Raw genomic sequence first — 15,855 nt, 5'->3', positions numbered from 1 at the left:
GTTGTCGGAACTATCAGCTTTTACATGATCACAATCACCTTTCTGTGCACGCAAAACAAGGAGTTTCCCTTTAAGCCCTTTAATACTGTCATGAAATAATATATGACTTTATGATTATCATTTTTTTTAAATGTAAACTGCTTTATATTTATATTATTTTGTAATATATATTATATATGCTGCTTTATATTTATATTATTTTATAATACATTTAATATATAAAATGAACTGCATTATATTTATATTATATTTAATATGTTATATAAACTGCTTTATATAAATATTATTTTATAGTACATTTAGTATATTATATAAACTGCTTTTTATTTGTATTATTTTATGATATATTTAATATGTTGCATAAACTGCTTGGTATTTATATTATTTTATAATATAGATAATATAATATATCAACTGCTTGATATTTATATTATTTCATAATATAGATAATATAATATATAAACCGCTTGATAATTGTATTATTTTATTTTATAATATATGTTATATATTATATAAAGTGTTCCATATTTATATTATGTAATCATATATAATATATTGAATAAACTGTTTTACATTCATACTATTTCATAATATATTCAATATATTATATAAACTGCTTGATATTTGTTATTTTACATTATATGTAATATTATATATATTCAGTTTATTATATATATATATATTAAATTATTATATATCATTATAATTTATTATATGTATCACTTGTATATAGCCCAACATCACCAATTACGAATTTTCTTTATTTTCTTTATTTTTTTATATTCATCTTTATTTTGTAATATATTATAAACATACACTTTTAGTTCTGAACTCCCAAATATTCTTTCAATGCTAGTTTGTTTACTTAATGAAAGTAAGTACATTCACACAATTACTCTTCAGAAGTACAATATTGAGGAACTTGTACTTTGAGTATTTGTATTGCTGCTCTCATGAGTCACGATTTCTCAACATTTAATACCAACACTGGAGGAAGAAGATGAATAAGTTGTTGTGGTGTTTGTTTTAAATAAAAACGTACTCTGTGACGAGATGTAGCGTTTAAGGACCAGAGAGTGCGGTGGGGAAGAAGTATGTGACTAACTTAGTTTTTCCTCATGATGCGTTCACGTGTCGTCCCTTTTTGCGTCGAGCTGCACTCCCTCCTGCGTCAGCGGCCAAAGTGAAAGTGAAAGTGCTCCACCGACCACGAAGCGGCTGCAATTCTTTCTCCGTCTGGTGTGAGACGGGAGAGCCGGACATTGTCAACGCATCACCGGTCAATGTCGTAAGTAAAGAGCGGTTCATGTGCCGCTCAGCCTGGTTTAGCTTGACTTCATCGTCTTCTTTGAACCGTGTTGACTTCCGGCTGCTCTCTGTTTCTCTATTTCCTCCTCAGGGACATGGAGCAGGCAGACATGACCGGTGAGAGAACCACTTGGCTTTTATTTTCATTTATTTATTTTATTAAATTAATTTACTCAGTGGTGGAATTTAAATAAGTACATTTATTCAAGTACTGCACTTAAGTTCAAACTCAAGGTGGTTTTGCGTTTGAAGGATTAAGTGTGAAAGTAAAATGAATAGTCAACAATCACAGACACCATTTTGTTGCTCAACAGACTACTTTCACTTTTAACACCTACAGTAAATGTAGCTGCTAATACTTAAATACCTTTATTTAAGTACGGTTTTGAATGCAGGACTTTTACTTATTGAGTATTTTCACAGTGTGGTGTTAGTACTTTTCCTTAAAGGAACAGTGCGTAACTTTTTGGGGGGCAAAAATTTAATATAATAATAATAAGTATGTTTTCTTTTGCATATAACCACCTGAAAAAAAGTTTTTACTTCAATCTGGTTAAATTAGAATATCTACATACATCCTCTTATCTTATTATTATCAATAGATAATGAATACAAATATGAATATGAATAACAATAAACGCAGCAACACAAGTGACCTCATCAAACATTTTCGCTTAGTGGCACAAATATATTTTTAATTTAATTGTACTCATAGTTGCTTTCGTAATACATTTGTTCTTAATGGCTGGTATGTGTCACGTATGCTGTTTATGAAAGTGCTAACGTTTGGGAATGTTGTGTTAACTCAATTATGACTCAAACACTCTTCTCTGTCTTTAGTGTCGGGGAAGAAATTCTTTGTCCACGTGGCAGGAAAAACCAACAATGCTCATCAAGACTTTGTTAAAAAACTCAGAGGCATTGGCAAAAATCAGGTGTCTTCTTTTGGAGAAGGTGACTTCCTCATGGTTTTCTGTCCCGTCGTCTCTCGAGTTGGAACGGACATCAACGTGGCCATGAAGGGGATTCCAGGTAGGAGATGCCCCCCCCCGTACTAATGGTATCCAGATGCAGTAAAAACTAAACGGATCCCCTCTCACGTTGTTTCTGCCTCGTGTGGCTGTGCTCTCGGTGCTTACAGGTGGTAAACCAACCATCCTGGTGGTGATGCATCACACCTTCGACCCTGAACGCGTCGTAGCTCCGAGCAGGAGACAGGTGGACGACCCGAACGTCAGGCTCACTGTGGACTGTCTGTTCCACGAGGACAGACTCCTGACGTGTGACCTCAACCGTGAAGCGTGGGCCGAGGTCCAGAAGCTCCTTGGATCTTCCCGTCCAGTGGTAACGACTCTTTTTACTGATCTCATACGATCCGGTCTCCACACATTCAATGCAGAGTGAGCTGGTTTTGTGAGAGAGATGAGGGAGTCCTTACTGTGCTCCACCTCTGATGAGATTCATTATCACTAATTAATACTACTCATATTTCTTTGTTTCTTTCTTTCAGGTTCCTCACTGGAAACGATTCCTCAGCAAAGGTAAGTGTTAACCTCAGATTTCAGATCAAACACATTTGTTTCCCCCCCGAAGAAGTTGCTAAGGCGACTGAGTCGAGTCGGATATTAAGGTGCAAATGACACCCGATGACTCGTTTGTTTTTCTTTATTTTAGGAGGATTCGGGGTCGTCGCACTTGGTTTTGCGATGCTGTGGTGGAGCGGGTGGAGCTGGTGGAGTGGGTGGAGCTGGTGGAGTGGGTGGAGCTGGTGGGAGCAGTGGCTGGATGGAGGGGGTGTAACTATTGGTGCTGTTGGAGGGGGTGCAGCTGATGCTGCCGGTGAAGATGGTGGTGGCAATGGCGATATGGATGTGTTGTAGCTGGTGAGGGCAGGTGCAGGATGGAGGGGGTGGAGCTAGTGGAGGGGGTGGAGCTAGTGGTGATCTTTGTGACAGCACGCCTTGTTGAAGCGAACCAGAAGAAGATCTGACAGGGCTGCCGCTAACACGCAGGGCAAACTTTTGATCGTGAATATTTTAAATAATTTTTCTACGTTAAAGTATGGTGAGTCACTACGGGCCCAAATATGAGTGTTTTTTTTTAGCTCTCTTCACGCCGAAAATCCCAATTTGAGTAAATGAGACACTTTCTCGCCGTTTTCTTTTCTCCTTTCTGGGAAACGGCCGGGCGAATCTCTTAGATAAGTCATAGCTCCAGATTCCTGATGAGGCCGCACGTTTTGATGCATTTTGATGCATGTGTGTGCAACGCTGCGGGATGAGTTACGGTCCAAAGTTTTGTACGAAATCCCCGCAGGAATACAACCAGTCTGCTCGCTGCACGAGGCTTTAGAGCCTTGATGCGCATCGCCACACCGAATACGATTGAAATTCACCTCCAACTTATAACACAAAACTGCTGTTAGTTGAAAAGTCTTGAGTTGATCCTAAAACAGTGATGTCATGCTCAAATGTGTGTGTACGTCATTTGTTTTACATTCAAGACCAAACGTCCCTGTAAAATAGCGATTGCTTCTGCTTTGTGCTGTTAAAGATTTCAAGATTATACGTCGCTCCTTCATGAAGAATAAATAAAAATGAATCCATCAAAGTGATTATGATATTTTGTCGTGGATCGTCTCTGTGCATCTGTCTTATCTCTAATATGAATTCCCATGAAAAATGAGGTAACTGTCTCAAAATAACTAATATAATTGTTTGGCTCACAACATCTTCTGATTTAAATGTGCCCCCCCCCAAAAAAAGGTAACTTTAGTGTCCAGCTCAAGGTGCATACAGGAAGAGTGAGTAGAAGTCGGTGTCTGGGCTTTTCCGCCTGGTTTGAGTGACGGTTTAAATATTACAGCAACAGTGTCCATGTAACGCACCGAGCGGCTGCGCAGTTCACCTCCTCCTCGTGATGCGTTCACGTGTCATCCCCCTTTTTGGGCCAAAGTGAAAGTGAAAGTGCTCCACCGACCACGAAGAGGCTGCAATTCTTTCTCCGTCTGGCGTGAGACGGGAATGGCCGAAGCCTTTTCAACGAACTACCGGTCAATGACGTAAGTACGCGTCTGGTGAAGGTTTATACAGAGATCAAAGAGCGGTTCATGTGCCGCTCAGCCTGGTTTAGCTTGACTTCATCGTCTTCTCTGTTTCTCTATTTCATCCTCAGGGACATGGAGCAGGCAGACATGACCGGTGAGAGAACCACTTGGCTTTTATTTTCATTTATTTATTAAATTTAAATTAATTTACTCAGTGGTGGAATTTAAATAAGTACATTTATTCAAGTACTGCACTTAAGTTCAAACTCAAGGTGGTTTTGCGTTCGAAGGATTAAGTGTGAAAGTAAAATGAATAGTCAACAATCACAGACACCATTTTGTGGCTCAACAGACTACTTTTCACTTTTAACACCTACAGTAAATGTAGCTGCTAATACTTAAATACCTTTAAGTACGGTTTTGAATGCAGGACTTTTGACACGCAGCAACACACAACCTTTTTAAACATTTTCAAACAACAGACCCTGAAAAATTATACTTTTTTAAAGCTGTTTTTGAATGTGATCAAGTTTGGGAATGTTTAAAAACCTAAATATCTTTTTACTAGATTCTCTAATACACTATGTAAAGTTAAATTATGACTCAAACACTCTTCTCTGTCTTTAGTGCCGTGGGAGAAATTCTTTGTCCACGTGGCAGGAAAAACCAACAATGCTCATCAAGACTTTGTTAAAAAACTCAGAGGCATTGGCAAAAATCAGGTGTCTTCTTTTGGAGAAGGTGACTTCCTCGTGGTTTTCTGTCCCGTCGTCTCTCGAGTTGGAACGGACATCAACGTGGCCATGAAGGGGATTCCAGGTAGGAGATGCCTCCAGCTTTCACACTGACGAGTCAAAAAGGAGTAAATGTGACCAATTAGTTTATTTTGGTATAAACATAAACACTTGTTTGTTTCTGTACAGTTTTTTAATGTAATGGACTTTCAATTCCTTTTAGCTGTTGCCTCCTTGAGCGACTAGCTGGAGAACGTAGTGGGACATTTAAGTAGCTGGATCAACTTGTTCTCACCCCCAAGTTGTTGGACAAGTGCTTGTATAATTTAGTGTTTGAAGCCCGTTCTGCTGCCCCCAAGTGGCCCAAAAACATTCCCATGTTGTAAGAATACGATGCGATGCTCGTACTATGGGCTCCAGGTATGGGGTCAGATCAGTCTCAATGATTGCAAATGCACGCAGAGAGACTCACAAATGCAAACACAAAGAATCACAAATGCGCACAGAACGATTCACTAATACATTCCAATGTACACATGAATAAATTAAGATTTATATAAATCACAAATACATTTCTATGTGGATTCTTGTATTTGTTTGTGGATTTGTATGTATTTATTTGTCAATCGCACTGCATTTGATTGTGGATTGGTCCACATGTGTGTGTGGGATCTATGAGACTCCCCCTGGTGGCCGGATTCGCAAATGCAATTTTTCAACATAGACCAATCTGTAGCCAATCAGATGTCGCCCTCATTTTCAACCAATCGCACGAGCGTCATTCGCTTCATTCGCGCCTTAGAGGGGCGGGGCTTATCTCTGTGGCTTTACTCTGTGGAAACAGTTATCATTTCCGCCGTCCACCATGGAAGAAATAACCGCTAGTTCTACTTTATACTTGTTGTTGACATCCCACAAACGTCGGAAACATCTAACGCCCTGGTGTTTGGGTTCATAACATTAATATCATGTATTTATATTTATACATAACATCACCCGCGGGCTCACACAGCTCGGTGACTTTCACCGACGACGTCTGAATGACTTCCGCTTCCAGCGCTACTAGAGCAGCAGCAGCCAGTTAGATTCACCAACGGCACGACGTCAGTGATGACGGGCGGAGCGTCTCAACGCTGATTGGCTTTCGCAACTCAGGTAGGTCTATGTTGAAAAAAAACGCATTTGCTAATCCAGCCACCAGGGGGAGTCTCATAGATCCCACACACACATGTGGAGCGATCCACAAACAAATGCAGTGCAATCCACAAATAAATACATACAAATGCACAAACAAATAGAAGAATCCACACAGAAAGGCAGAAATGTATTTGTGGTTTTTCTTTTACATTTATATAAATCGGAATTTATTTACGTGCGCATTGGAATGTATTTGTGAATCGTTCTTCGTGCATTTGTGAGTCTAATTTATTTGTAAATCCTTCTGTGTGCATTTGTAAATCGAACATATTTGTGAATTGTTCTTTGCGCATTTGTGAATCTTTGTGTTTGCATTTGTGAGTCTCTCTGTGTGCATTTATTGAGACTGATCTGACCCCATACCTAGATGCAGTACACACTAAACGGATCTCCCTCTCACGTTGTTTCTGCCTCGTGTGGCTGTGCTCTCGGTGCTTACAGGTGGTAAACCAACCATCCTGGTGGTGATGCATCACACCTTCGACCCTGAACGCGTCGTAGCTCCGAGCAGGAGACAGGTGGACGACCCGAACGTCAGGCTCACTGTGGACTGTCTGTTCCACGAGGACAGACTCCTGACGTGTGACCTCAACCGTGAAGCGTGGGCCGAGGTCCAGAAGCTCCTTGGATCTTCCCGTCCAGTGGTAACGACTCTTTTTACTGATCTCATACGATCCGGTCTCCACACATTCAATGCAGAGTGAGCTGGTTTTGTGAGAGAGATGAGGGAGTCCTTACTGTGCTCCACCTCTGATGAGATTCATTATCACTAATTAATACTACTCATATTTCTTTGTTTCTTTCTTTCAGGTTCCTCACTGGAAACGATTCCTCAGCAAAGGTAAGTGTTAACCTCAGATTTCAGATCAAACACATTTGTTTCCCCCCCGAAGAAGTTGCTAAGGCGACTGAGTCGAGTCGGATATTAAGGTGCAAATGACACCCGATGACTCGTTTGTTTTTCTTTATTTTAGGAGGATTCGGGGTCGTCGCACTTGGTTTTGCGATGCTGTGGTGGAGCGGGTGGAGCTGGTGGAGTGGGTGGAGCTGGTGGAGCTGGTGGAGCTGGTGGGAGCAGTGGCTGGATGGAGGGGGTGTAACTATTGGTGCTGTTGGAGGGGGTGCAGCTGATGCTGCCGGTGAAGATGGTGGTGGCAATGGCGATATGGATGTGTTGTAGCTGGTGAGGGCAGGTGCAGGATGGAGGGGGTGGAGCTAGTGGAGGGGGTGGAGCTAGTGGTGATCTTTGTGACAGCACGCCTTGTTGAAGCGAACCAGAAGAAGATCTGACAGGGCTGCCGCTAACACGCAGGGCAAACTTTTGATCGTGAATATTTTAAATAATTTTTCTACGTTAAAGTATGGTGAGTCACTACGGGCCCAAATATGAGTGTTTTTTTTAGCTCTCTTCACGCCGAAAATCCCAATTTGAGTAAATGAGACACTTTCTCGCCGTTTTCTTTTCTCCTTTCTGGGAAACGGCCGGGCGAATCTCTTAGATAAGTCATAGCTCCAGATTCCTGATGAGGCCGCACGTTTTGATGCATTTTGATGCATGTGTGTGCAACGCTGCGGGATGAGTTACGGTCCAAAGTTTTGTACGAAATCCCCGCAGGAATACAACCAGTCTGCTCGCTGCACGAGGCTTTAGAGCCTTGATGCGCATCGCCACACCGAATACGATTGAAATTCACCTCCAACTTATAACACAAAACTGCTGTTAGTTGAAAAGTCTTGAGTTGATCCTAAAACAGTGATGTCATGCTCAAATGTGTGTGTACGTCATTTGTTTTACATTCAAGACCAAACGTCCCTGTAAAATAGCGATTGCTTCTGCTTTGTGCTGTTAAAGATTTCAAGATTATACGTCGCTCCTTCATGAAGAATAAATAAAAATGAATCCATCAAAGTGATTATGATATTTTGTCGTGGATCGTCTCTGTGCATCTGTCTTATCTCTAATATGAATTCCCATGAAAAATGAGGTAACTGTCTCAAAATAACTAATATAATTGTTTGGCTCACAACATCTTCTGATTTAAATGTGCCCCCCCCCCCCCAAAAAAAAGGTAACTTTAGTGTCCAGCTCAAGGTGCATACAGGAAGAGTGAGTAGAAGTCGGTGTCTGGGCTTTTCCGCCTGGTTGGAGTGACGGTTTAAATATTACAGCAACAGTGTCCATGTAACGCACCGAGCGGCTGCGCAGTTCACCTCCTCCTCGTGATGCGTTCACGTGTCATCCCCCTTTTTGGGCCAAAGTGAAAGTGAAAGTGCTCCACCGACCACGAAGAGGCTGCAATTCTTTCTCCGTCTGGCGTGAGACGGGAATGGCCGAAGCCTTTTCAACGAACTACCGGTCAATGACGTAAGTACGCGTCTGGTGAAGGTTTATACAGAGATCAAAGAGCGGTTCATGTGCCGCTCAGCCTGGTTTAGCTTGACTTCATCGTCTTCTCTGTTTCTCTATTTCCTCCTCAGGGACATGGAGCAGGCAGACATGACCGGTGAGAGAACCACTTGGCTTTTATTTTCATTTATTTATTAAATTTAAATTAATTTACTCAGTGGTGGAATTTAAATAAGTACATTTATTCAAGTACTGCACTTAAGTTCAAACTCAAGGTGGTTTTGCGTTCGAAGGATTAAGTGTGAAAGTAAAATGAATAGTCAACAATCACAGACACCATTTTGTGGCTCAACAGACTACTTTTCACTTTTAACACCTACAGTAAATGTAGCTGCTAATACTTAAATACCTTTATTTAAGTACGGTTTTGAATGCAGGACTTTTGACACGCAGCAACACACAACCTTTTTAAACATTTTCAAACAACAGACCCTGAAAAATTATACTTTTTTAAAGCTGTTTTTGAATGTGATCAAGTTTGGGAATGTTTAAAAACCTAAATATCTTTTTACTAGATTCTCTAATACACTATGTAAAGTTAAATTATGACTCAAACACTCTTCTCTGTCTTTAGTGCCGTGGGAGAAATTCTTTGTCCACGTGGCAGGAAAAACCAACAATGCTCATCAAGACTTTGTTAAAAAACTCAGAGGCATTGGCAAAAATCAGGTGTCTTCTTTTGGAGAAGGTGACTTCCTCGTGGTTTTCTGTCCCGTCGTCTCTCGAGTTGGAACGGACATCAACGTGGCCATGAAGGGGATTCCAGGTAGGAGATGCCTCCAGCTTTCACACTGACGAGTCAAAAAGGAGTAAATGTGACCAATTAGTTTATTTTGGTATAAACATAAACACTTGTTTGTTTCTGTACAGTTTTTTAATGTAATGGACTTTCAATTCCTTTTAGCTGTTGCCTCCTTGAGCGACTAGCTGGAGAACGTAGTGGGACATTTAAGTAGCTGGATCAACTTGTTCTCACCCCCAAGTTGTTGGACAAGTGCTTGTATAATTTAGTGTTTGAAGCCCGTTCTGCTGCCCCCAAGTGGCCCAAAAACATTCCCATGTTGTAAGAATACGATGCGATGCTCGTACTATGGGCTCCAGGTATGGGGTCAGATCAGTCTCAATGATTGCAAATGCACGCAGAGAGACTCACAAATGCAAACACAAAGAATCACAAATGCGCACAGAACGATTCACTAATACATTCCAATGTACACATGAATAAATTAAGATTTATATAAATCACAAATACATTTCTATGTGGATTCTTGTATTTGTTTGTGGATTTGTATGTATTTATTTGTCAATCGCACTGCATTTGATTGTGGATTGGTCCACATGTGTGTGTGGGATCTATGAGACTCCCCCTGGTGGCCGGATTCGCAAATGCAATTTTTCAACATAGACCAATCTGTAGCCAATCAGATGTCGCCCTCATTTTCAACCAATCGCACGAGCGTCATTCGCTTAATTCGCGCCTTAGAGGGGCGGGGCTTATCTCTGTGGCTTTACTCTGTGGAAACAGTTATCATTTCCGCCGTCCACCATGGAAGAAATAACCGCTAGTTCTACTTTATACTTGTTGTTGACATCCCACAAACGTCGGAAACATCTAACGCCCTGGTGTTTGGGTTCATAACATTAATATCATGTATTTATATTTATACATAACATCACCCGCGGGCTCACACAGCTCGGTGACTTTCACCGACGACGTCTGAATGACTTCCGCTTCCAGCGCTACTAGAGCAGCAGCAGCCAGTTAGATTCACCAACGGCACGACGTCAGTGATGACGGGCGGAGCGTCTCAACGCTGATTGGCTTTCGCAACTCAGGTAGGTCTATGTTGAAAATCGACCCTGAACGCGTCGTAGCTCCGAGCAGGAGACAGGTGGACGACCCGAACGTCAGGCTCACTGTGGACTGTCTGTTCCACGAGGACAGACTCCTGACGTGTGACCTCAACCGTGAAGCGTGGGCCGAGGTCCAGAAGCTCCTTGGATCTTCCCGTCCAGTGGTAACGACTCTTTTTACTGATCTCATACGATCCGGTCTCCACACATTCAATGCAGAGTGAGCTGGTTTTGTGAGAGAGATGAGGGAGTCCTTACTGTGCTCCACCTCTGATGAGATTCATTATCACTAATTAATACTACTCATATTTCTTTGTTTCTTTCTTTCAGGTTCCTCACTGGAAACGATTCCTCAGCAAAGGTAAGTGTTAACCTCAGATTTCAGATCAAACACATTTGTTTCCCCCCCGAAGAAGTTGCTAAGGCGACTGAGTCGAGTCGGAGATTGATTTAAATATGCTTCATCTGGAGATGCACCCATACTGATGTTGGATATTAAGGTGCAAATGATGACTCGTTTGTTTTTCTTTATTTCAGGAGGATTCTGGGTCATTGCACTTGATTTTGCGTGGAGCTGGTGGAGCTGGTGTAGAGATCGGCTGGCCGGATGGGGTGTAGCTGTTGGTGCCGGTGCAATGGAGGGAGCTGGTGGTGACAAGGGCAGGAAGGAGAGGGTGTAGCTGGTGGAGGCAGGAGCAGGATGGAGGGGGCGGAGCTAGTGGAAGGGGTGGAGCTAGTGGTGATCTTTGTGACAGCCCACCTTGTTGAAGAGAACCAGAAGAAGATCTGAGAGGGCTGCCGCTAACACGCAGGTTAAAAATAATAATTGTTTCACATTAATAACAGAAATATGCTTTTAATGTTATTACTATTGCATAGTTGTGAAGGCTGATTTAGACGATTTTTGGTTGAAGCTTTTGATCACGAATATTTCCGCTGATATATCAATACGGGGGGAAATGATGGAAGTATAACAGATGCACACAGTAAGTGTCCGGATGAGAAAAAGATGCAAGTAAAGAGCCAACATAAAGAAAAGAACATTGAAATTCACCTCCAACTTATAACATAAAACTGCCAGACGTTGAAAAGTCTCCAAGTCGATCCTAAAACAGTGACGTCAATGCTCAAATGTACATTGAAAGGAATTTTGGATGCTGTGATTGTTTTACGTCGCTCCTTCATAAAGAATAAATAAAAATGAATCCATCAAAGCGATTCTATCTTTTTTGTCGTGTCTCTCTGCATTTGTCTTATCGCTCAACAACACGCGTCATGTTTCTCTACGTGAAGTGTATTGTTGGTTAAACGTCGTGTAAATCCGAAGCCGTTCGTCACGTAACGCTGGTTTTCTTCGGCCAGTAGGTGGCGCTTTGACTATGAGTGAAAATAGGCTTGTCGATATCCTGACTTTCATCAAGCATGAGAAGTTTGGGGGCAGGTTCGAGCTTGTTTAATGAGGAAAACGTGTAATGTGTGTAGGGGGCGCTATTCAGGCGAGTTTTAACGGCCAAGCCCCCCCAAAAAATATCGGATGTCTATTTTCACCAAAGCGTGCGCACTTGGGTGAGTTTGGGAGTGTGGCAAGTACCCCAAATATGCGCCCAATTGCGTCCTTAGAATTTCAATAGGGTCCTCCCGGAATGACGTCAGTGCTCGGACCCTAAATATAAGTTTAGCTCACAACATCTTCTGATTTAAATGTGCCCCAAAAAAAAAAGGTAACTTTAGTGTCCAGCTCAAGGTGCATACAGGAAGAGTGAGTAGAAGTCGGTGTCTGGGCTTTTCCGCCTGGTTGGAGTGACGGTTTAAATATTACAGCAACAGTGTCCATGTAACGCACCGAGCGGCTGCGCAGTTCACCTCCTCCTCGTGATGCGTTCACGTGTCATCCCCCTTTTTGGGCCAAAGTGAAAGTGAAAGTGCTCCACCGACCACGAAGAGGCTGCAATTCTTTCTCCGTCTGGCGTGAGACGGGAATGGCCGAAGCCTTTTCAACGAACTACCGGTCAATGACGTAAGTACGCGTCTGGTGAAGGTTTATACAGAGATCAAAGAGCGGTTCATGTGCCGCTCAGCCTGGTTTAGCTTGACTTCATCGTCTTCTCTGTTTCTCTATTTCCTCCTCAGGGACATGGAGCAGGCAGACATGACCGGTGAGAGAACCACTTGGCTTTTATTTTCATTTATTTTATTTTATTAAATTATTTTTAAAATATGTACATTTACTCAAGTACTGCACTTAATAACCAACTCAAGGTGATTTTGCGTTCGAAGGATTAAGTGTGAATGCAGAAGTAAAATTAATTAAAAATTAAGACACCATTTTGTTGCTCAATGACTACTGTAGTCGAGGGTTATTCTTTATATACTTTATAATAGTAGCAAAAATAATAACACGAAGCTCCGTAGTCTGCAACAACTTTATTTCTTTTCACATTTCTTCACCTTTTTACGTTTTATCCTTCACAATAAAAGCCCCAGACACACCCAGAACACTGCTTCCCAGACAGCTGTTAAAGTAACTAAATATAATAGCCTACAGTACTTTCACTTTATATACCAACAGTACATTTTTTTGCTAATACTTAAATACCTTTATTTAAGTAAGGTTTTGAATGCAGGACTTTTACTTATTGAGTATTTTCACAGTGTGGCGTTAGTACTTTTACTTAAAGGAACAGTGGCATCTAGTGGCATTTACTACTAGATGCCACCAAATCCTGCGCACTGCGCCTTTAAGTAAAGGATCGGAATTATTTTTGTTGTCAATATTTCCATATTATAGATAATTAACTAAATTCAGTGCTTACATTAGGTATCATTTAAAGCTGCTCCTGCCAATATTTTTTATATTATAAATGGATCAACCTGCAGAGAAATGACAGAGAGGTAGAAACACATTTTACTCATTTGGTAAATTATAATAATGTATCGATTATTTAAATAGACGATAATAAAAAAAACAATATAAATAAAAATAATACATAATAAAGTGCCACACGCAGCAACACAAGTGACCGTTTTAAAAATGTTCAAAGAACACTTAGTTAGTGGCACACATATATTTTCATTTAATTGTACGTAATATATTTGTGATTAATGTCTGGTGTGTGTCATGTGATTTGCCTTTGTGTTTCTTTTTTTACTACATTCTCTAATAAACTATGTAAAGTTAAATTATGACTCAAACACTCTTCTCTGTCTTTAGTGCCGTGGGAGAAATTCTTTGTCCACGTGGCAGGAAAAACCAACAATGCTCATGAAGACTTTGTTAAAAAACTCAGAGGCATTGGCAAAAATCAGGTGTCTTCTTTTGGAGAAGGTGACTTCCTCGTGGTTTTCTGTCCCGTCGTCTCTCGAGTTGGAACGGACATCAACGTGGCCATGAAGGGGATTCCAGGTAGGAGATGCCCCCCCCCCGTACTAATGGTATCCAGATGCAGTAAAAACTAAACGGATCCCCTCTCACGTTGTTTCTGCCTCGTGTGGCTGTGCTCTCGGTGCTTACAGGTGGTAAACCAACCATCCTGGTGGTGATGCATCACACCTTCGACCCTGAACGCGTCGTAGCTCCGAGCAGGAGACAGGTGGACGACCCGAACGTCAGGCTCACTGTGGACTGTCTGTTCCACGAGGACAGACTCCTGACGTGTGACCTCAACCGTGAAGCGTGGGCCGAGGTCCAGAAGCTCCTTGGATCTTCCCGTCCAGTGGTAACGACTCTTTTTACTGATCTCATACGATCCGGTCTCCACACATTCAATGCAGAGTGAGCTGGTTTTGTGAGAGAGATGAGGGAGTCCTTACTGTGCTCCTAATGTGATCATATTTCATAGTTGTGGCCATCATTCTTATCCGAATAAATACAATTTTACTTTTTAAAGTTCTAATGTTTAAATAAAGCTGCATTAAATATAACTCTTAAACCACTCCTTTTGAGGTGAAAACGAAGTTTCTATTCATCCTCTGTTTTCTGTGGGCGACTCCTCTGGTTGTATAGAAGTCTATGCTTTATGTGTTAAAGCTGCATTCTCTCTCTTGACCACCAGGGGGCGACTCCTCTGGTTGTATAGAAGTCTATGCTTTATGTGTTAAAGCTGCATTCTCTCTCTTGACCACCAGGGGGCGACTCCTCTGGTTGTATAGAAGTCTATGCTTTATGTGTTAAAGCTGCATTCTCTCTCTTGACCACCAGGGGGCGACTCCTCTGGTTGTATAGAAGTCTATGCTTCTATACAACGTTGTGGTGACTTGGCCCACTTCTCATGCACAGTCCACGTTCAGCTAGAAGCCTCCACTTGAGGCGCGAGGGGGATTTAAGTGGACACTTTGAGGATCGTCACATTGGATGAAGTTGCTAAAATAAGTTGAGCCGGAGATTGATTTAAATATGCTTCATCTGGAGATGCACCCATACTGGTCGGATATTAAGGTGCAAATGACACCCGATGACTCGTTTGTTTTTCTTTATTTTAGGAGGATTCGAGCTGGCTGCCGAGCTGGTGCAGCTGCTGGTGATCTTTGTGAGGGGGCGGAGCTAGTGGAGGGGGTGGAGCTAGTGTGATAGCCCCCCTTATTGAAGAGAACCAGAAGAAGATCTGAGAGGGCTGCCGCAAACAGGGCATTATTTTGTGTCACATTAATAACAGAAACATGCATTTAATGTTATGACTGTTGCATAGTTGTGAAGGCTGATTTTTCCTGAAGCTTTTGATTACACTTATATTTTTATCTGCTATATCAATACGGGGGTTGAAAATGATGGAAGTCTAACAGATCTGCAGACACACACATTAAACAAGTAGGCTGGATGAGAAAAGGATGGAAATCAAGAGTCAACATGAAGAAAATAAGACTGAGTTGATCCTAATTGTTCCTCTGGTCCAAACTGGCCTCAAAGAAATCATCCAAAAAGGGTTTTAATGTAAGTGATGGGGGAGAAAAATTGGTTTAATGAGAATGTAAGTTGTGTTGCATCTTCATGTTTAAATGTGTGTGTCGTAAAGTTTCTGTAAAATAACGATTGCTTCTGCTTTGTGCTATTAAATATTTAAAGATTATACGTTGTTCCTTCATGAAGAATAAATAAAATGAAGTGATTCTATCATTTTGTCGTGGGATCATATTTGTACTTTTGTCTCTGATATGGATTCTTATAAAGAACGAGGTAATGGTCACATAATAACTCATAATAACTTTTTGCATTATGTCATTTAATTTAATTTCCTTTAAATTAAACCTGATATGGTGGAATTAAGTCTAGAACGCAGTGAAATATATCAAAGTCGTGGCGTATCGGTGGTCGG

The 15,855-nt window shown here is 41.4% G+C and overlaps 3 protein-coding genes across 3 annotated transcripts; all 3 read left to right on the top strand.

Moving 5' to 3' along the window:
- Positions 1 to 1,154: 1,154 nt before the first annotated feature.
- On the top strand, positions 1,155 to 3,922 carry LOC117727814. The gene is made up of 6 exons (XM_034528325.1): positions 1,155 to 1,288; positions 1,400 to 1,425; positions 2,149 to 2,340; positions 2,450 to 2,652; positions 2,819 to 2,849; positions 2,983 to 3,922. Exons 1-6 carry the CDS (start codon positions 1,284 to 1,286, stop codon positions 3,186 to 3,188), a joined length of 663 nt encoding a protein of 220 aa, XP_034384216.1. The 5' UTR covers positions 1,155 to 1,283; the 3' UTR covers positions 3,189 to 3,922.
- A 285-nt stretch (positions 3,923 to 4,207) lies between these two features.
- On the top strand, positions 4,208 to 8,198 carry LOC117727811. Its single transcript, XM_034528322.1, has 6 exons — positions 4,208 to 4,369; positions 4,483 to 4,508; positions 4,982 to 5,173; positions 6,727 to 6,929; positions 7,096 to 7,126; positions 7,260 to 8,198. Exons 1-6 carry the CDS (start codon positions 4,332 to 4,334, stop codon positions 7,463 to 7,465), a joined length of 696 nt encoding a protein of 231 aa, XP_034384213.1. The 5' UTR covers positions 4,208 to 4,331; the 3' UTR covers positions 7,466 to 8,198.
- A 218-nt stretch (positions 8,199 to 8,416) lies between these two features.
- LOC117727818 lies at positions 8,417 to 11,765 on the top strand. Its single transcript, XM_034528329.1, has 6 exons — positions 8,417 to 8,650; positions 8,764 to 8,789; positions 9,267 to 9,458; positions 10,529 to 10,710; positions 10,877 to 10,907; positions 11,084 to 11,765. Exons 1-6 carry the CDS (start codon positions 8,613 to 8,615, stop codon positions 11,224 to 11,226), a joined length of 612 nt encoding a protein of 203 aa, XP_034384220.1. The 5' UTR covers positions 8,417 to 8,612; the 3' UTR covers positions 11,227 to 11,765.
- The last annotated feature ends 4,090 nt before the right edge of the window (positions 11,766 to 15,855 follow it).

The sequence above is a fragment of the Cyclopterus lumpus genome, chromosome 24, assembly GCF_009769545.1.
Source record: "Cyclopterus lumpus isolate fCycLum1 chromosome 24, fCycLum1.pri, whole genome shotgun sequence".
In the NCBI taxonomy this organism is placed as follows: Eukaryota; Metazoa; Chordata; class Actinopteri; order Perciformes; family Cyclopteridae; genus Cyclopterus; species Cyclopterus lumpus.
The sequence above is the reverse complement of the archived record's forward strand: the minus strand, read 5'-3'. Positions and strand labels throughout refer to the sequence as shown.

What these genes read in the sequence shown, in the direction of transcription:
- LOC117727814 (XM_034528325.1), top strand. An exon ending in GGCCATGAAGGGGATTCCAG is followed by an intron (nt 2,341 to 2,449) that starts GTAGGAGATGCC and finishes CGGTGCTTACAG; the next exon opens with GTGGTAAACCAACCATCCTG. An exon ending in TTGGATCTTCCCGTCCAGTG is followed by an intron (nt 2,653 to 2,818) that starts GTAACGACTCTT and finishes TCTTTCTTTCAG; the next exon opens with GTTCCTCACTGGAAACGATT.
- LOC117727811 (XM_034528322.1), top strand. Translation starts at nt 4,332, where the DNA reads ATGGCCGAAGCCTTTTCAACGAACTACCGGTCAATGAC. An exon ending in GGAGCAGGCAGACATGACCG is followed by an intron (nt 4,509 to 4,981) that starts GTGAGAGAACCA and finishes CTCTGTCTTTAG; the next exon opens with TGCCGTGGGAGAAATTCTTT. An exon ending in GAAACGATTCCTCAGCAAAG is followed by an intron (nt 7,127 to 7,259) that starts GTAAGTGTTAAC and finishes TCTTTATTTTAG; the next exon opens with GAGGATTCGGGGTCGTCGCA.
- LOC117727818 (XM_034528329.1), top strand. Translation starts at nt 8,613, where the DNA reads ATGGCCGAAGCCTTTTCAACGAACTACCGGTCAATGAC. An exon ending in GGAGCAGGCAGACATGACCG is followed by an intron (nt 8,790 to 9,266) that starts GTGAGAGAACCA and finishes CTCTGTCTTTAG; the next exon opens with TGCCGTGGGAGAAATTCTTT. An exon ending in GGCCATGAAGGGGATTCCAG is followed by an intron (nt 9,459 to 10,528) that starts GTAGGAGATGCC and finishes TTCGCAACTCAG; the next exon opens with GTAGGTCTATGTTGAAAATC.